This window comes from Morone saxatilis, unplaced genomic scaffold, assembly GCF_004916995.1.
Source record: "Morone saxatilis isolate NCDOM2014 unplaced genomic scaffold, NCSU_SB_2.0 Contig8, whole genome shotgun sequence".
Classification (NCBI taxonomy): Eukaryota; Metazoa; Chordata; class Actinopteri; family Moronidae; genus Morone; species Morone saxatilis.
The window spans coordinates 20,564,998-20,585,688 of NW_023340257.1; the positions used below are offsets into that span (position 1 = coordinate 20,564,998).

The following is a 20,691-nucleotide window of genomic DNA, read 5'->3' on the forward strand; positions in this document are numbered from 1 at the left end:
GTTTTATGCTAAATCTGCTGTGATGTGTAAATGGACTATAAAACCAATGGAATTAACATTGGATTTTTAAAAATAAAAAATAAATTGTTAAATATAGAAGTCATTCCCTGCAGTGCCCATTATGCAATTTGCTTATCATTGCAATATGGTCTGTGCAAATTATATTAGGGATACAGCAAGACATACAATATTGAAGATATTGTCCTACAAAGCGTATCCCTTTTAAGAGCTGGGCAGTTTAAGAGAAGAATCCAGCTCTGTGTAGACAGAGGGGGATTTTCACACCTTCCATGGTCAGATTGTCAGTGAACAATGCCGACATTGTGGAAGTGGTGCCTCGGGCTATTTTTCTTTCAATGTGCTCTGCTCTCGTTACTAACTTAATCAGTGAATTATTGTCTTACACGTGCGTTTGTCAGTCTACTACACCTCCTTTGGACTTATAAATATGTCAAGTAAAATATTTTGTTGATTGATGGAAGAAACGCATAATTGGCCAAGTCACCAGCCGTATTTATAGTTTCATCGTAAAATCATTAATCTAAGCCACATGAGAATGCAGTAGTGTGATGGGCTGTTCAGCAATTACGTCTGCTTTGTGTGTGTGTACAGGGAAGAGTTTGTTTTTAGGTGATTTAGGAATCACACAAAGACATTTTGATCTGGGTCTGCTGTGGTAAGATAATGTTCATACTATATTTTGTTAATTAGGCCTCACCAGTTGAAGTCCACCATAGGAATGTAACTACGTTGTTTCAGACTGTATTGGACAGAATTCAGAAAATCAACGTGTTATTTTTTTCTCAGCTGGCTAAGTTTGCCGTTAGCAATGATTTATGTATAGAAATGTCTTGAATGGAATGGTAGTCCCCAGAGCAGCGTTGCTAATAACCCATGTAAAGGGTCTGGAAAGAGACTTGGAACTGGTGCCAAAAGAGAGTGAATTAGAGGAACTTCTTGTCAACAGCCTGCACACTGTTTTAGTGATGATAAATACCAAAAGCTGGTTGGGTGCCACATATAGCACTGATGCTTTGTGTCGCTCTATCTCTGTATCTCTGCATTTAATTTATCCTAACCATCAAAACGTGTACATGTACTGTGTATTACTGTCACACAAAGCTGTGAAAACCACATTTCAGTTGATGTGCAGTATACAAAATCTCAGAGAGAGACACAAGATTTGAAGCATGCCACAGACCTCCCAGTGGGAGCTACTATTAATCATGCTAAATCCTCTGCACGCAGGCCTGCTCTTGTGTTGATGTCAGGCCCACTGACTGCTCAAATCCCTACTAATATCTCTGCTGTGGTCTTTGGTACATAGCCTGCCTCCTATTGGGCTGGAGGCCACAATGCTCAGTGTGTTTTTCCTCAGCCGCTCTGATCAGCTTATTGATAGAGACTCCCCTCTGCGCTGTAAGCTAGCGGAAAGCCTACAACAAAGTAGGCCGGTCAGATTTTAGGCTCACCTCTCCCTCCAGGTCCACAACTGTGATCACAGCAGCATGGGAGAGGTTGGGTTACCTAATTAAAGGCTCAGACACACATGAATGCATGTGTGTAGGTGTTTTAGTGGGGTTTGTGTATTTGTGAGTGTGTATGGTCTCGGGATTGTGTGTATCTAAAGCCTCTTGCACATGAATAGCGGTGAGCGTCTTCTTCTGGGAGTGTTTGATGTAAGTCTTATCTGCATTTTAAAGGCCAGCAGGGGGAGGAGGGAGGGGTTGGTCATTACTCTGACTGACAGCGTTTATGTTTCCGTGGGAGCCGTTGAAGCAGACAGATTAGATAAGGTGAGTGATTGGTCGGGGGAGATTTACGGCCAAAGAGTGACAGTTAACATTCACCTTGTGGTTTTATGAATCGGGCTTACATTTGCAAGGCTGTGTTTTGAGGGGCTGTGATCCAGCTGCTCCTCTGGGTGCTCTAAACCTCATTAAGGCTACAGGGATGTTCACCTTCACAACCAACACCTGGAAAGAGAAGGAGTAAAATAAACAAAGCATAATGTTGCTAAGCATAAAACATCTGTCTTGTGTGTTTCATGGCATTGTCCTTTTTGTCATTTTGTTTCACTTAATCTTTCCTGTCCTTGAGCAAGTCCAAAAACTAAGAACGAATGTTGAATCAGATGTTCTGCAGTGTTTTCTTTTGTGTGCTCATTCCTGATCACTCATGGTAATTATTCTTTGCTGTGTGTATCATGTGATCCCTAGGGTTTGAGTCGGGATAAAATATGATATGTCTTTTATTCCTAGAATAATAATAACATGATTTTCTGTACCCATGGACATCACATTGTTGTTTTCCTTATCTCTTCTCTTTATGTCATGCTGTTTATTATTTATTTATTCATCTTTGGGTTTTTTGTTGTTGTGTTTTTGTTTCCTTTTTAGTCGTGTCTGGTAAGTTGAAATGTCACCCGTCACCTATTCACCGCCCTGACAGAGACAGGAAGCTGTCACAACCCCCCTCCATCCTCCTCCCATCACTTCTCCACCCTCCAATCAGCACTCATGTTTCTGTTGTCATGGGCAACAGTGACAAAAGGACTTAATGGGTAAAAATATGCTCAGCTTGGGCCTCCAAGGTAAAGCCGCATCATTTCATTCTATTATTTTCCCCTTTTATGCATTACCAAACACCCCATCTAATTCACGGACAAATTATGTCTGTATTTCCAATGACAGTTTTCAGATTGCTTTTCCTTATGTATAACACAACCCCTGTAAGGATAATCCACTGTTAGCAGATTTATGGTATTTGAGGACGTATCCAGAGTCCATTTTACAGTAAATGTATACGGCAATACGTGAAGGTCATGCAACTATGTATCTGTTTTTTGTTTTTGTTTTGTTTTTTGGTTGTTTTTTTCTAATTGTTTTGTTACTGAAAACCCAAATAAAAACAGTTCAAACAGAAATTAAAGGTATAAGCTGCCCTGTCCCTGGACCTCTATACTCAGGGTGTGTCTTCACATAGATAGCTTATTAGACCAGTAAGGCTTAGTGTCACCATAAAACTACATGGATGACATTGGGCTATGACACCACATTTAGTCTGAGATGGAATTTGTTATTAAGATGCATGCATACTGCATCCTAGTTGAGGCCTGTGCTATTGGAGGGTGTCTGCATGGACAGATGGCTCAAATTTATTCCCCATTTCCATGTAAATTTTAATAGTCCATGCCCTTGCCCATGCAAATGAGGGGGCATGGGAGTAACCCTTGTTTTTTCTATTCATTACATCTATAATATGCCTGCATTTGGATTTGATCAGCATACTGTTTAATCTGCTGTGCACACACCGTGCAAAGTTTTAAAAGAGAGCCTGAATCCTGAGAACAGATTTATATACAGGCACTATAGCTGCAATGAAATGTATTTTGCATTTCATTCAATTAACCCAGACCAAATGTAACAGTAATAATATAACTATAATGATATACTATGGTGTATTTGTCTATTCAATGGTTAACCATTCTCATGGCTGTCCTCCAGTGCCCCCGGCATTTGTGGTGAGACCAAGGAACCAGGTGGTTGGGGTTGGCAGAACCGTCACCTTCCAGTGCGAAGCCACTGGAAACCCACAGCCAGCTATTTTCTGGCAGCGGGAAGGCAGTCAGGTAAACAAAATAAACTATGATAAAGGTTCTCATTTGAAAATGGCTCTTTATCCCTTTGGAGAACATGCTAGCATACTCATTCAGAGCTTTGGAAAGAACTATGCATATGCCTGTCCAATCAACTTATTCTAGCCAAATAGTTGTTAATAAAAGCCTCTATGGGATCTGTTTTCATCCCCCACAGAATTTGCTATTCTCCTACCAACCTCCTCAACCCTCCAGCCGATTCTCTGTATCTCAGACTGGGGACCTGACCATCACGGATGCTGAACGCTCAGACGTGGGATACTACAGCTGCCAGGCCCTCAACATTGCTGGCAGTGTCATCACCAAGGCTCTGCTAGAGGTCACTGATGGTAAGCAACCTTCCTATAAACACAGTTTCTGCATACAGCAAAGCTTCAGTGGGAATTAGGAGAAACACTGAAAGAAAACTTGAGTGGATAAATATTGGTATTTCAGATAATCTTTGGCTCACGAGGATAATGCTGTTCATCTGAAATGCTGTGGTGGTGCTGTAGAGCATATTAATATCCAAATTGAGGTTTGTGAGGTTTGGTCTGGCCTGTTCAGTGTGTTCCTGTCAGAGGTAGAGACTCTCTGGTGCCTGTGCACCCAGACCGTGGCTCAGTATTTGGCTTCACTGGCTTCACACTGGCTAATGTCTCCTTTGGTATTCCATGGCTGGCTTGTTGCTGTCTACCGTTGGAAGACTGTGGCTGTGTGGTGAGGTCTGGATTGGGTCCTCTAATTACTCTGCTAGCCAATCCTGGACTAACCTTGGCTTCATTTCCACCATTCCCACAGAGATCTGGGCAGCTATTATTTTGTCTATGACACACCTAAATTCATCCCTTCATTTACCAAATCTTCTTCATTTCAGGCCTACAATGGTATGCAGCATATCTCTCTCTCTCATTCTGTCATGCTCTCTGGATAATAATAACAGTTATTAAAGTGAGCAGGCCGCTCTGAGGCCACCACTTCTCCACAGGCAGATCTGGTAATTACAGGTCATGCTGACAATGTTTTAGTAATTGCACCATCCCCGGCACAAAAGCAAAGACAAAGTGGGCCAGAGATTACACCGCAGCATGGTTCTGAGGATCCATGCACACATACATACATCATTATGTGTTGCCTTTACACTGTGTTAGGTATTAATACGATTGCTCCTCACCGAATGTAACTTGATAGTAAATCAGTGGGGTTGATAGCAATGGTCATCAATAGTGCTATGAATGATAATAATAATCAGAGGGAGGCAGACAACCTATAGCAGGAACATGATGAATCACACACAGTAGAGACAAAATAAAAATGAAAAAATTATTGGTTGCATGTAATTAAAGTCACTCTTACATCTGCTAGTTTTCCCTCCTCTTCCCCTCTTTTCTCTGTATTAAAGCATTCCTCTCTGTCAAATACATGCTTTCTCTCTTTGTCTTTGTTGTTTGTGTCTACCGGTTGAACACCCATGGTTCACAGAATGGGAGGCAGGGAGGAGGAGTTTAAACATCCTCATGCTAATAACATTGTTGGTTCTGGCTAGATGTTTTTTTTTTTTTTTAAAGCATTTTCTCCCTTGTTTTGTGTTTTATGGCTGGGGGATGGGCTAGGGGATTGTTGGCCTCAAGCGTTCGTATGGGTAGTGCCAGGCGTCTGGTTGAGCTGCAACAAGAAGACTGAAGTATCTAAGGCTGTTTCATTCTAATTACGCTGCTTTTATTTGGTTAAGTTCGACTCCTGCTGCTGAATGATTAGAAAAGTTCCAGTTTTTAAAATTGGATTTAATTCTTCTCCCACTACCCTTGCAGTTTTCACATCCTTACATTGCTTCATGCTGTTTGTCAGATACTCACTATTCTCTGCCTTTTGTGTGTTTTCTTAGACAAGTTGGATATAATTGTCTGAATCCGCTGTTCCTTCCGTCCTTGTTACAGCACATGAACACCTTCACAGTTTTTCTCTTTCCACCTCTCCACGTAATTGCTCGTTCTTCTTTTTCCGCAGTTGTGTCAGACCGCCCACCACCAGTTATCCGTCAGGGCCCAACCAATCAGACAGTAGCTGTGGATGGCACAGTGACCCTCAACTGTGTGGCATCAGGAAACCCCACCCCCACCATCCTGTGGAGGAAGGATGGTGTCTTGGTGTCCACACATGACTCCAGGGTCAAACAGCTGGACACAGGCACATTGCAGTTACGCTATGCAAAGGTAAGACACCTGTACACATGTTCAAACATGCTCAGATCCCTTTTTAACATCAAGCAAAAAAAAAAAATTACACCAGCACCCAGTACTGTTCAGTGGCATTTGGAGTTTGTAATTTGACTATGAAAGTATAAACTCGCCTGGCATTTCTATATTTCTATAGAAATATAATTATGTTTTAATCAATATTTTCTATTAGGCTGCCTTTAATGTCTAAATCCATTCAAATATACTTCAAAGTTGTCCATATCACTTCCATAATGTGCTGGGCGAACCCCTGCTGGTTGGTAAATAAAGCATGTGTTCGCTGCCAGCAACCAGCCCTCAGTGGGCTGTCAGTTAGTTGTCGTGGATTTGAAATGGAGTCTGTGAAGTCGAACAGTCTGTAGTTTTTGTCAGTCACCAAGCACAGTGGGTTTTGTGTGTAATTTTGTGTGCAAGCGTATACGTGTGATGGCAAGCTGTGTGATTCTGAACACACTCTTAGGGAGAGACAAGTAGGGGGTGCTGACGTGTCTTCCAGATGGAGGCGTCACAGGGTCAGAGTTCGCGTCAGTTTGCGGTGCTCTGATGAATGCTGGCATGTCTTGTGGTGACAAGATTGCAGTGTGATTGGACCGCCAGTGCGAGGCAGGCAGGAGGCGATGCGCCTGAACCCCTCTCCTGCTGTAGCTGAGTAAACTCCGCAGGCACTTTACATTAATGAACTTGTCATTTCTCCCTGACAACATTTTAATGAAGATGTTTTTGATGCGAGAGGTAATTTATTTTATTAATGTGGTCGCGTGAGTGTTATTGTCATTGAGATTTAATACATTCTCGTACCTGCCAGACAAAAAAAATCACAGCTTGAGGGTCATGTTCACATTCAGTTATTCACACAATTTATCTCTCTCTGTTTTTCTTTCTTCATTTTGCTTCACGCCAGCACAGTAGCCCTTAGCATGCTATGCATCACCAACAAACCACAACAGAATTATTTGTCTTACCCACAGACTTTGACTGCAGTTGACAGAATAGACATCTTTAAAAATGCAGCAGCGTGAAAATATGCCTTTGCCAACAGGGTTATGTTTTGTGTTTTATTTATTAGCCTGTTAGCTCAGTATATCTCAGAAGCTTTTCAACCAATTTCAATTAAATCTGGAGGAAATTTAGACCATGAGCCAAGAAACGATTTGTTTTATGTCTGGATCCAAACTCCAGGTGTTGATCCGAGACTTTTTTCTGAGAGAAAGCTCTATTTTCTTATGAACTCCTGCACTTTGAATGAAAGGAATATGTCTCTTAACTGTATGTATATTTTTAAGCAGATCCAAATCAAACGCAATTTCCATTATTAAAATTGGCTTGATAGATAGCTCTCTAAGTACTAAAATGTAACTAAACTACAAATTACTACATTATAGTTCACCAACGCAAACTGTGCTCTAAAAATTTGGTGAACCCCACTTTTCTTAAGAAAGTTATATCTAAAACTGTATTAATAATCATGCTTCCATCATATATCTTCAGTAAAGATTGTCACCACATCTGTTGCACAGAGCAGTCACTTTCCTGTTTGGTACTCAGGGGGATGGTATAGAGAGAAAACGGTCTCCAATTAGTCTATGATCCTGTGAAAATCTTTTCCATTGGACTAGAAATGGTCTGCCACTTGGCCCTTCCAGCTGCTTTCCCCCCAGTTTTTGCTATGAAAGAGATGATACTGAGATTATCAGCCAATGACAGCTGCCTGCTATAGACTCCACTAGAATGTCAATAAGCAGAGCAGTGATGGTGGGGGAGAGATAGCAAGAGGCAAAAAAAAGGAGTAGACTACTACCAGTTCAGGAAACCGTGGCACACATTGAATAATTAACATTTAACCAAATATCCTCCTCCCTCCTCCTCCTCCTCCAGCTTGGTGACACTGGTACCTACACATGCATCGCCTCCACACCCAGCGGAGAGGCCTCATGGAAAGCCTTCTTAGAGGTCCATGGTAAGCTTAAACCCAATTGTGAGATTTACTGTCTATCAGTGTGCATTTTTTAAATTACGTGATATGTATGTATATGTAATAAGAGTTAAGTAACTTTGAGTTACTTAGTAATATTGAATATTCAGTGGAGATGTTTTGCATGCCTCTGCGTACTGGGAAATATAAATAAACTACATGTTTCCCCGTTTCTTTCCTTCTGTCTGTTATACATTCAGAGTTTGGAGTGCCAGTCCAGCCAAACAGACCTACTGACCCAAACCTGATCCCCAGTGCCCCTTCCAAACCTGAGGTCACTGATGTTACCCGCACCTCTGTCACCCTTTCATGGAAACCTAACCTTAATTCTGGAGCCACACCCACCTCCTATATTATAGAGGCCTTCAGGTAAAGCTAAATAGCTTGAAGATTAATAAATAAAATATTTGCATCGCCTTTATAAAACCCTTTAAACCTTAATTATTTCTGTTGTGTGTCCACAGTCATGCATCAGGGAGCAGCTGGCAGACCTTGGCAGAGCATGTGAAAACTGAGTCATTTGTACTTAAGGGCTTGAAGCCCAGCGCAGTCTACCTCTTCTTAGTACGGGCAGCCAATGCCTACGGGCTGAGTGATCCCAGTCCTATCACTGATGCTGTGAAAACACAAGGTGAGAACTGCCCTCTTACTGATGTGAATTTGATATACAGTACAGCAGCATTTTGTTTTTTGTCTGTAGTTAAAGACAGGATCATTCATTTTTGATGTCTGTGCTTCTGCAAACAGATATCCCTCCCACCAGTCAGGGTGTGGACCATCGTCAGATCCAAAGGGAGTTGGGAGAAGTGGTAATCCACCTGCACAACCCGACCATTCTCTCCTCCTCATCTGTCAGGGTGCAGTGGACAGTGAGTATAATTTTCTCCATGAATGCACTATTGTTACTTCTTTTCCTTAAGACAGCTGCAGCCAGCTACAGATTGCCATATGGATCACTGGTACAGCTGGTCACCAAAGCTCCAAGGTTAGTTTAGTGATATGCCTATGGTCAATTTGTCAGGCCACTCAGCCGAGCTAATGTGCTCACGTCCTAGCACCCTACAGAGGAAGGACACGACAGACAGCGGCCTGGAACACAGTCCAAGTGTTCTTAGTGTCCATCTGGCATGAGCCTGAACTGGTTGACTGGCCAGAGACCAAAAATCTGCAGCTTTGCCCACAGTGGACCCCTCAACCGCCTAAAAGACAGACTGCAGAGCCTAGCCTTCTGCTGACCATGTAGTACCATATAGCAGTGTGTGGCGTGCCAGTCTGTGCCCTCTCAGATTGAAAACACTTGACGGCTGTTAAAATAATACAAGTGAGAAGGAAGAGGCGGCCAACTCATGCTCTTAAGTGGAAATGGCTTACAGATGTTAAAACGGATAGGTGGAAGAGGAAGAAGTAGAAGTAGGACTGGGAGCTTATAGTATTTCTTTGCTGTTACAAGCTGAAAATGAAGTACTAATGTTCACCTGAAATTGATAATGTATCTTTTTTTTGAGACAGTACAACTATACATCATGGCTGTCCACCTTACAGAGTAGATATTAGTCTGTGGGATGGCTTGGAGTAGGGTAAGAACAGTCCCTGTTTTGCCTTTTGACATAGGGCCACCCCTGCATTCCCAGGTATTATGAAGTGCCATAGTGAGTGATGAATGGGACTGAGGAAACGTGAAAAGGATACTGACATGTCAAGACTGATTTAAAACATTACTGCCCAGTTACCCTGTCTCCTTGGAATGTTGCAAAAAAACACACGACACGAGGGAGTCTGACATTATAGTTAAGAGCCAAGGTTTCTTTGTTTTGTGGGCTTAAATCTATTCCCAGTGTGGAGTTTCTTGGTTTTACATTTTTCTTTGTGTTGTGGTAAATGGTTGCACAGTTTTCAGGCTAATGAAGACCACCTGAGCCAGCAGCGCATTTTACAGGGAAGGGATAAAGAAATCACTAAAATCTTTACAAGCCAGTGCTGCTTGCCTTCCACAGGGACTCATAGGGATATTAGCATACTGGTTAGTGGTTATTCTTTTCTCGAACAATGCTGGATCACAAAGCAACATTAATTATACCTAGATTAAACTAACAGACAAATCCCTTCCAATTACACTTATTCTCTTAATTTACCTACATCAGATGCTGTTTTACTTTCAACTTCTGGTACTTGGTAGATTCACGTTTCCCCTTCTTCCTTGACTTCAGCAGCCAGTCAGTACACTGGAGAGCAGGACTGGATGAGACAGGCTGTTCTGGGAGCCTGGGCCCTATTTAACCAGCTCCAGACTTAGAGGAACCTCTGGCCAATGACCTCATACTGTGGTTTGCACAAATCGCTGCTGCTTCAAATGGCGCATAGACAGACAGTCAAAAAGAGATGTAGATGTGGATGGATAAACAGAGGGGTGATGTGATGAGTTAGCACCCCATTCCCTACAGTGCCTGGTGTGTCAGTTCCTCGAATCCATCGCTGTCCAGTGCTGCTACAGTCTATTACATTATTGTATCATTTTCCACTGTGAACTGTGAAGCAGCTAATCAAGTCAAGCTGACACCGTCTTTGTCTGTGTTCCCGTGCCATTCACTAGGTGGAGCAGCAGTCACAGTACATCCAGGGCTACAAGGTGATGTACAGGCCTTCACCGGAGGGGCTGCAGAGGAGCGAATGGGCTGTGTTCGAGGTGCGCACCCCTGGGGAAGACAGCGCTGTTGTGCCACAGCTTCGGAAGGGGGTCACATATGAATTCAAAGTCCGCCCCTTCTTCAATGAATTCCAGGGAACAGACAGTGATGTCAAAATTGGCAAGACGCTGGAGGAAGGTGGGGGGATGTGAATGTGTGTGACTGTGTGTGATTGTGTGAGTTTGCTTTAGTGCTTGCATGTGTGCATGCATGTTTCCATGTTTACACAAATTTTATATGCACAGCTTGCATGTGTGCGAGCATACAACAGCTGTTCACAGCAGGCAGTGAGGGCAGGATTATGTTATGTTCAAATGCGGTGTATTCAAGCATGCTACGGTGCATGTTCAGCTCTTTAAAAGGCCCTATGGAAACCCATATACAACACTCCAGTGCAAGTGTTATACTAATTTCTCATAGGGTGTGGTTGTGGCAGTCTCATGAGGTTTGGTTGAAACCCAACTGCAAATTTTAATCTGTAGCGAACAGTTAAGAGAAATGTGAGTGCAGAGTGTTTTTCTAGTGTCTGTGTGTGTTGCATGTGTGGGAGTGTTTTGATCTTTTTCTGCTGGATTCTCCTTTGTTCCCAATTTTGTTGATAATTGTTTTCGGAGCTGTAAACACAATGTTTGTTCTCTCATAAGCAGAAAAAATGCCTTTTTTTATAACATTCACTCACACTGTGATTATATCTTTTATGTTGCATTCCTAATTATTTCAGTTTAATTACCGTTGGACCACAGGTTGGCGTTCACAAACCACCATACACCTCATCATCATAACTCCCTGTCTGTTTTGAGTAAACTGTTATTTGCTTTTATTTACGCACAAAAGCACTTGTATTAAGCAGACTCAGTTTTCAGATAAAAGCATCATAATTTTGATTATTAGTCCTTTGTTCTCACCTGAGCTTCAGCCTCACGCAGAGATAAAGGACAAATTCTGACAGCTAAATGGGATGAAGGGAGACAGGGAGAGACTGCATGCAATTATAAAGTAAAAATGGAGTCTCATATATAAAGGTGTGTTTCTTATCTTTTGTCTACTCCCCTAGCCCCCAGTGCCCCTCCTCGTGAGGTTACAGTGACAGAGAGTGGGGACAATGGGACCACGATCATGGTCTCCTGGCAACCCCCTCCAGAAGAGGAGCAGAATGGGGTGGTCCAGGAGTACAAGGTAACAAAAAAGAAAACAGCCAGGAGCTACCTCGGGTCTGAGCAAGTGGGATGAGTATTGTAGAGACACACAAAGGAGACACAAACAGAGAGGCAGACGGAGTAGATAACAGAGAAAGAGACAATGCACAGACATGGAAAGGTAATGAATTCCTGGTTGAGACCCACCTTTGTACACTCCTCAGTGCTCTTCCTCTGTGTGATGATAGAGACTCAGAGACAGGAGAGTAGAGTCAAAAGCGGGGGAGCTGGTGGAAACTGTTGTGAAACAGTGCCATCTGGTGGTGATGCTAGACTCACACATCTTATGGCATTCCAAAGGTAAATAGCAGTGAGGAGCAATTTCTGTGGTAATTATTGATAGGTTTTTCCTTTAATAATGATTAAGCTTTATTTATTTATTGTCGGTCATTGTGTGTTTGTTCTTCAATGACATATTCCATGACAGATAGTGTATTTTAACTGTTTATTTGTATTGACACACATTAAATAATACAACATATAAAGAGTACAAACTATATATAACTTAACTATACTGTAGGTATTCTATAATTTAGTAGAGACATGTAGAGGCAGGTAATAAACCTTTTTCCCAGCAGCCTTTTAGACATGAAACCCAGGTGTTACCAATTATACTGAATTAAGGCTCTGCTACTAAATGGAACAGAATGAGAATGAGACAACATGCACAATAGAAGCACCCTGACTGATCTGAACTGAACCTTAATTAGTATCATTGGTCAACTTCTGTGTTTACCCTCCCTATCTCATGTCAAAATGGCTGCTGGTCTAAAGTGTATGTAGTAGAGAGGAGAAACGCATCTATGAGAATGACTGTATTGGAAGGACATAATAATGGAGAGACAGACCTCTATTATAATTCTAGTCATTTCTTTGGTCTGGCACTCATCTAATGCATCTTTCAACCTATAGTACCTCTCTCTGAGTCCCCTTTTCCTCCTCCTTACTTGATAATGTGTGCTCTTTTTGTAATGGCCCCACTTTGGACAGTGCTGTCCTCTCATACATTATGCTGTGGAAGTCATGTATTTTAATTGGAAAGCCTTTTTGTGTCGCAGGGAATATAGGTTAGTGGCAAAAGGGGAGATGAGGCAGAGCCAGTAGAAAGTTAAGCTACAGTTAATTTTTCCAGGTAAATGTTTTCTGGTGATAGGCTTTAGAGTAATTTCATGGTTTTTAAGTCCTGCTCAAGAGCGTTCCCTGCTCATTATCGAGCCCGGTCCCTAGCGGCACTTCCACTAACCGCAATTTTTAAGATACACCGAAAATTTCAGGGCTTTGTAGTTCCATCACAGAAGTGCAAACACACGCACGTGCACACATGTGTAGTACACACCCAAGGAAGTGTGTACGTCAACTCAGTTAACTGGTGGGAGGAGGTGGGGGGTAAAGAAAGCAGAATGTCAGGAGTTCAGGATGTGCAGGTCTCCAGGCCTCATGCTGAGGTGAATGTGTACTTCTCTTTGTGACCCGGGTTTCAGCCAGCATGCGAGACCGCTCTCCTTCCTGGGGGTGACAGCGCTTAGCTTCTGCTTAAATTGGGTTATGGGGGTGATTACTGATCCCCATTTGTTTTTCATGGGCTTAAGGCTACACAGAGACGTGTTATGGCTACCTCAGCTAATACTGACCCTGTGTTGAGCACAGCCTGTAAAACATAAAGCCTTGCTGTAAAATGTTTTCCTACCTCAGAGATGTAACACAATACCCACAGTGCGCTAAAATTCTGCAATAGCAGCAACAACCAATTATAAGGACACAGATTGGTGGCTGCTACCAGACTGAATGTTGTCACGAAACACTCATAACATTGCCTCAATCTCCACTTTCTCTTTGTCTCTGTTATGGCAGATTTGGTGCTTGGGGAATGAGAGTAGGTACCACATCAACCGTACAGTTGACGGCTCAACCTTATCCGTGCTGATTCCCAGTCTGACCCCAGGGATCCGCTACAGTGTGGAAGTAGCAGCCAGCACCGGGGCAGGTCCTGGAGTCAAGAGCGATATCACCTTCTTCCAGCTCGGTGGGTAGAAACAACCTTTAGTTTTCTCTCACAGGAGGTCAGCTAATTATTTTGTTTTTCCTCTAGTGGATACATTTGCTGTGTTCCAATGTGTTTGTCCTCTGGCAATCCTTGCACATGGAACCCAATCATCTGACAAATAATTATGGCATTAATCCAGTCATCTCAAATTAAGAGCTTTTCAGTAATATGACTTTCTGCCAAGTAAACAGACAATTATGTAATTCCTTTCTTTGTAGCTACGGACATATTCAAGCCTCCGCCTGTTTTTCCTTTCATTATCAACAGTGATGCTTAAAAACTATAATTTAAGTGATTACTGTTATACAAACATCATCATACTTGCCACGGAAGAGTTTGATGAGTTTGAATGACAGGGAACTTGAACTGAAATGGCTTTTAGCTCCAGTAGCTGGCAGTGTGATCAACGTGGGCACATTAAATTCCTGTGTGGCAGAGCTGTTGAGCTGGCTGCCCCACCCTGCTCCGCTCTCTAGTCAAGGATGCAATGTTTTCTTCCTCTGCTCTGCTTCAAACAACAAAGGCAATAATGAATCCTGCACTCTGGGCTCCGACATGACATGCTATTAATGCTAAGAAACAGTGCAGACTGCATTGGGGCTAGTTGTTGTAATTTATTTCTTGTTTTTTGTCCTTTAGTCTAGATGAACAGATATGTTGAGATGTTGTGTCGATCTTCATTCCCCAAACCTCAGCGCTGGCCTTCTCAGGAGAGGGATGGAAAACACATGAATAGCAGGATGAGGCAGAGAGAGAGGAGAGAACTCCATCTGGTTTTAAATGTGTGATTGAGTGGGCTGGGATGGGCATGAAGAAGCATTGGCTGTGACTGATACAATTTCTCTCCCTTGAAGAGTTCCTGTGGTGATTGTTGCCATGTTCCAACACTGGAGTGGAACAATGTGCCTTGGGGACCAGCGCTTCACCCAAATGCATTTGTCACACTCTGAGCTTGTATGCGTCATCACAGCCTAGATACCTGTACAGTCCCTTGTGGGCTGCTTAGTCACATTGGCAAAGCTCCGTTCACTCGGCCACAAATTGAGAGGACAGGCAGTCGAATGGAGACATGGACTGAGTGACTGAGACAAAGACAGACGGAAGGGTATGGAGGGGTAAAGGCAGGGAGCCGGTTTCATTGGGGATGTGTTTTTGCCTCTGGCTTAAAAGTTGGTAGAGAAGAGTGGCTACAGAATGAAAGACTTGAGAAAAAGAGATGAAGACAAAGTAACACGAACATGAAGAAATTTCAGAATGGCGGGGGGTGGGGCAACCCGGAAAAGTCTTTCATGTATCACGCATGAGGGAGAAGCACAGAGAGAATAGACAGATGAGAAAAACAGACCGAGAACTGGTTGTTGTGAGCAGCAGTACAGACGGTGCCTTTACAGTGCATTTCACAGTAGAAGCAGCTTCAAGGCATTCACACCTCTGCTTTTCACAGATGTGCCTCAGTTTGCTAATTACTGTGGTGTCTGTGTTTGAGGATGATCTCACTGGATTTATTTATATGATTATTAAACCACCATCGCTCAGTGTAAGTGATGCCTCTGTGTTTTCCTATCCGGTTCCATCAGTCTTGTGTGGTGCACAGGCTCTGTTTGAATGTCTTTGGTTGCTTTCGTCTGCTCACCTGCCATTGTTGACTGGGATTTGCGATGAAAGCCTTTTGAATAATAGAGAGAAACGACTCCATTTTCACATCCCAGCCTCGTACACACCCGCTGAGATGAAAAATCTTTTTGTACGTTTGGAGAAAGAGGAATGTTCAAATTTATGTACTGCGTTGACTCCATTTATTTGAAATATATTTGTCCTATTTCAGGCTTTTCCACTTGGTTTTGAGTTTTAGGTTTTAAATATTTCTTTTTAGCTCTTCTCTCCTTTGTTGTCATGTTCATTCCATGTGTGCTATCTAAATTTGCAACACCAAATGTACCATTATCCTTCTAATCCTGCTCTCATGTCTCCTCCAATCGTTTCCCCATCCTCAGATGCATCGGGCCGAATGACTGAGTCCGTGAGCCAGGAGAACCCGCTGTCCCAGCAGATCTCAGATGTGGTCAAGCAGCCGGCCTTTATAGCAGGCATAGGAGCTGCTTGCTGGATCATCCTCATGGTCTTCAGCATCTGGTTGTACAGACACCGTAAGAAAAGGAATGGCCTCTCCAGCAGCTATGCAGGCATACGCAAGGGTCAGTACAGTGCAACCGTATACCTTTAACACTATCAGGAACATCTACATGAATTTCTGAATTGCAGTGCTGGCTTGAGGTCAAAAAGAAGTTTACTCTGACAAAATTTGGTGAGAAAATGCAATACATTATTAATTAGTGTGGAACTATGTTCATTTCTGTTACAAGCCAGTCCCCTCCATCTTATTCATCCCAAATGCTACCAGCCTACCTCATATCCTGGCTGTCACTCACAGGAAGACGTCTTTGTGGCGCGCTGTAGGTGAAGTCTAACTGAAAGTACTCTCCAGTGGAGTACTTTAAGATGTGATGCGAACTCCCGCTGAGAGTGCTGCATGAAGACGTCTTTTCTTTCTTTTTCATACTTCTGTCACGCTGATTCTGCAAGGGTGTGTGAAGAGTGTTTTCTGTAAAGTACATTTTGAGGTCCAACAACTCCCCTTTTAGCAACTCCCTTCTGACTGTGCTGGGAAAGAGAGAATGTCTTGCCATAATCCTTCTTTATCAAGGACATACTGACATTTTCACATGCTTGAAGTAGTCTTGCTGTCCTTTTAGAGGTGGGGCTTTAGATTTAGGGGAGTTGAATTGAGCAATCCCATTAATGGTCTCTACTTACCATATCTTTTAAATATGTTTAAAACCAAGAATCCCTGCCCGTATGTGTTTGCGTTGCATTTCTTCAAGTAGCCATAGCGGAACACGGTGGGTTTTTACCTGACTTGAGTCGAAGTGACAGAGTTCATGACATGCCTAACCTCTGCCCACAATAGTCAGAGTATAAAGAGAGCTATTAGCCTTTCTTTCTGAGTCTCATTTATGTGTGGGCTGGCTTAATGTGTGGCCTTGGGGTGTGCAGCTGCTGCCTGTGAGCGCTACCTGCACTGTCCCTACTCCTGGGCTCAGGTTTACTGCTGACTGCCAGGGTTAGAGGAGATCCACCCTTCAACTTTGAGACACACACAGACAATATACTGACTTAACTGTTGCTGCTGCTAATCTGTGGCTGTCACACAGAAAACGCAGTCTATCCATGTTCTGAATCCACTGCAGGTATGCTAATTTTAGAAACTGTGAAAAAGAGAAACATCAGCTAAGCGATTCCTTAAGCTCAGTATTTGTTTTGTTTTTTTTACAACTTTTATTCATACCTGTGTGATCTTTAATGGTCAGAACTGTTGCTTTTCTCATAATGGTTTATATCATCTCGAACATCCTCTCAAAGACCAATACACCAGTGACATTTTAAATGATTTTATGATTAACTTGTCTCAGAGTTATTGTTGCTATGGAAAAAAAAACTAAAATGTTGTAAGTGCTTGTATTCTTTTAAGCAAAGTAACTTAAGAACAGGTTATTCAGAGAATACGTTGATACAGAATAGTAGCAGTGAAGACGTTATGAGTGCAGAAATGGCCTGTGGCCAGGCGGTAGGGAAGACTGTGTAGGCTGAGGTTAACCTCCGACTTTCTGTGACTCGATGTGTATGTCGATGTTTCCTCACATAAACTCACAAAGCTCTTCAGGAGCACAGTAGGCAGACGTGTTCCCCCTCCTTCTCCTCGTACACCCAGACCACAAGAGGCCACGGTCTTTGTTGGAACTGGTAACTAAGAATGTTTTGAAAAGAGTATAATTGCAACCACATGAAGCAACAATCTGCACTCTGGGTGAAATAGGTTTAATTGGAACTGTATGTGTGCATCTGTGTGCTACAGTGTTGCCTCTAATAGATTACATATTTGAATTTGTAAACAAAAAATGTCAAAGAGCTTTTTCTTATTTCCCTGCCAATGTATGAAGTCATACCAACCTTATATTGCTCTTAATCAGAACTAATGCTAATTACACTACATTGCATCAATGTTATTATGCCATTCTGCAGAGGTCCTGAACAAAATATTGTATTGTAACTGAAATAATCCAAACAAATCAGATAAAAGCCTGAGATTGCAGCAACCAAATAATTACTCAGCAACGAATCCTAGCTCAGTTACAGCTTCATCTAGCCTGGGACTGAACATATGTGACAGTCTACTTGTGTGAGAATAGAAACCTGATTTATTTAAATCACGTTTAGATTTGTCACAGACTGTTTTGCCCACCAAGTGTTGGCCCGTCTCCTCTTCAAAGGCATTCATCAAACAGATAAAAGCCATCAAACCGCTCATACCTTTAGAATAGTTTGAACATCAAGAGGAGAGAATCAAACATGATAAGATGATTGTGGCATTTAGAGGACATTTGTTGGCACAGGTACAATGTGAGGAAACATGGCAACATCTTCTCAGATGTCCCTATCAGATGCTTATACTGTAGGTTGAAGGCAGACAGCAGCATTTCTAAAATGCACATATTTAAGGCACTGCAGTGGATGACTATCAGCATGGTGCAATGTTGCATCAACTGCAATGAATACTGTAGCATTCTTCACTTCTTCAGATGTAAATAACAAAGTACATTTAATAGAAGATACCCACAGACCACACCAGCCATTACAGAATCTAACTCTGCCTACAGTAGGTTGATGTTTTGCACAAGGGCCCCTTCCACGCCAGTGAGTGTGGGTAATTGAGCTGTGTGGGTGATGTGAGTGCTAGATAGCAACAGATATCTCCCTAGTGTGTGACCTCCACCCAGCAGGCCTCTGACAATCTGGGCCAGGATTTGAACCAGCAGCTGGCTCAACACTCACTTTCTCCCAGTTGGGGTCCAGGGATGTCTGCAGGGATCAAAGACAAGAGGGCAGGGAGTAGCGTGTGAATACAGGCTAGAATACTTGTAAAAACTATGTGTACAGTATATAAATTATGTCACAAGAACCAATTCCACACAATGCTGATATATAATAACTCAACAATAATTGCATTTCTTTTTTTCTGTCCCAACAGTGCCATCCTTTACTTTCACACCAACAGGTAAGCATTAACTTTTCTTTTTAATTATTTACAGTAAGCCTGTTTTTTATTCATTCACTGTACAGCACATGAGCACCAGCCTTACATACTGCATGTGTACCAATAAAAGGAGCCAATTATTGACGCAGTTTAAATATCTACCAAGAAATAAACGCTCTACCAAATGTTTGGGTCGTGTCAGAATGTAATGCTCAAAGAGAAGCAGGCCACACTACTGAGAAGCTGTTAAAACTAGTAGTAACTTGATCAAAGGGCTGCTGGCAACCTCAGATGGGATTTAAGAGAATGACACACCACTAGCACTCCAACGCACCAATTAGATAGGCAAGCATTAGCGGAGCTAAGGAGGTTATCTGTGAATTGAAGTGACACAGCGTAAAACAGATAAAAGCTCTCTCTGTGCCCCTCTATTTTTCCCTCTCTGCAAGTTTGTATTTACGGGGCCTCTCCTCCTTTTTCTTACAATCATGGACTTATATGCGCCTGAGGTTCTTTGTTCCCTAGAGGTGTGTCAGGGGTGTTGGCAGTGCTTAGTGCAGTGGTGAATGTAAAATAGTGACTGGGTGAGAGAGAGAGAGAGAATACTGTACTGTTTGTGGTTATGCTGGCTGATCCTGTCTGTGCAGAGGTCGTATCTAAACAGTAGCAGTGTTTCTGTCTGCCTCAAGGCTTGCTATCAGGTAGAATAATTTTGCAGTTGGAAGTTTGTTTTATGATCTGCTGGAAATCCGTCAGGTAAAACATACTTCTTGCTTCAGTGGTTAGGCTTGTGTTTTTTTAGGAAGAAAACCTCTGCCCTGGTACCCAGTGTAAAACCAGGACGTTACAGTACATTATTCTGATTTCAATCTAGAACCAGATTGTGATGCTTTGTTTTACATCAGAGAGAGCTAATCTAAGAGCTCCTCTGGCTGCATGCAAAGACCAAAACCACACTTCCTGTTTTGAAAAAGAGACAAGGAATCAACGCAGCTAAGGCCCTACCTATCCCTCTTCCACCTTCTCTCCTCTCAGAGAAGAGATTGTAATTAAAGTTGGAAGTTTATCTCTCCTTCACACACCGGCAGCTTAGAGCTCCTTGAAAGAGTCCAACTTGCAGCGCGCAGAGCTTCAAACACACTGAGCCCGAGCCAGAAAACCAAAGAGCCCTGCATCTCTGTTCTTCCTAAGCCTCTTACATATCCTCCTCCTGCTCCTGTTGCTATGTGTGCGTGCTTGTGTGTGCTTGTGTGTGTGTGTGTGTGTGTGTGTGTGTGTGTGACTCAGCCAAAATGATGCCACACACATTCATTCACAAGCTCACTTGAACTGACACAATAACACACATACACACTAAGAAAGAGAAATCATAGCTCAATTCAAAATTAAATGAGTAATTTTGTTTTGACCTTGTGTGACAACAGCAAAGATGGTGATGTGATGACAGTAATGATTGTAGTGAAATCATGTTGGAAACTCATTATTTTTTCTCTTTTCAGTGGCCTATCAGAGAGGTGGAGAAGGTGTAAGCAGCGCTGGAAGGTAAGAGTTAATTTATTGTTTTGTTTAGAAAGAGTGTGTGTGTTTTTTTTTTCCAAATCATATTTTGGGAAATTGAATGATTATTAGAATGTGGTAAATACAACAGAAAGCTAAATACTCTTGAGTAGATGACTAGGGTTGGGCAAGTGTACTTTTCTTCAACAAACACTAGGGGGAGTGCTGTGACTTCCATAAGCAGCAGAGAGCCAGGAGGGGTAAGGAGGTGCATTAAGTATGTTATGATAACAGGAACAAAGCCCCATGTAGTCTGCCAGGAGCCCATCCTA

At 42.5% G+C, this 20,691-nt stretch overlaps 1 protein-coding gene across 2 annotated transcripts in view; it reads left to right on the forward strand.

Moving 5' to 3' along the window:
* robo1 (roundabout, axon guidance receptor, homolog 1 (Drosophila)) overlaps nucleotides 1-20,691 on the forward strand; it is a gene marked incomplete at its 5' end in the record, with an annotated part of 109,894 nt that overhangs the window by 75,814 nt on the left and 13,389 nt on the right. For both annotated transcript variants that reach the window (XM_035680383.1, XM_035680384.1), the window contains 14 exon segments: nucleotides 2,400-2,408; nucleotides 3,507-3,631; nucleotides 3,816-3,987; nucleotides 5,645-5,850; nucleotides 7,750-7,831; nucleotides 8,047-8,215; nucleotides 8,311-8,477; nucleotides 8,594-8,715; nucleotides 10,437-10,668; nucleotides 11,585-11,706; nucleotides 13,578-13,749; nucleotides 15,765-15,965; nucleotides 18,857-18,883; nucleotides 20,362-20,404. In XM_035680383.1, the coding sequence (XP_035536276.1) occupies nucleotides 2,400-2,408; nucleotides 3,507-3,631; nucleotides 3,816-3,987; nucleotides 5,645-5,850; nucleotides 7,750-7,831; nucleotides 8,047-8,215; nucleotides 8,311-8,477; nucleotides 8,594-8,715; nucleotides 10,437-10,668; nucleotides 11,585-11,706; nucleotides 13,578-13,749; nucleotides 15,765-15,965; nucleotides 18,857-18,883; nucleotides 20,362-20,404 (1,849 nt within the window).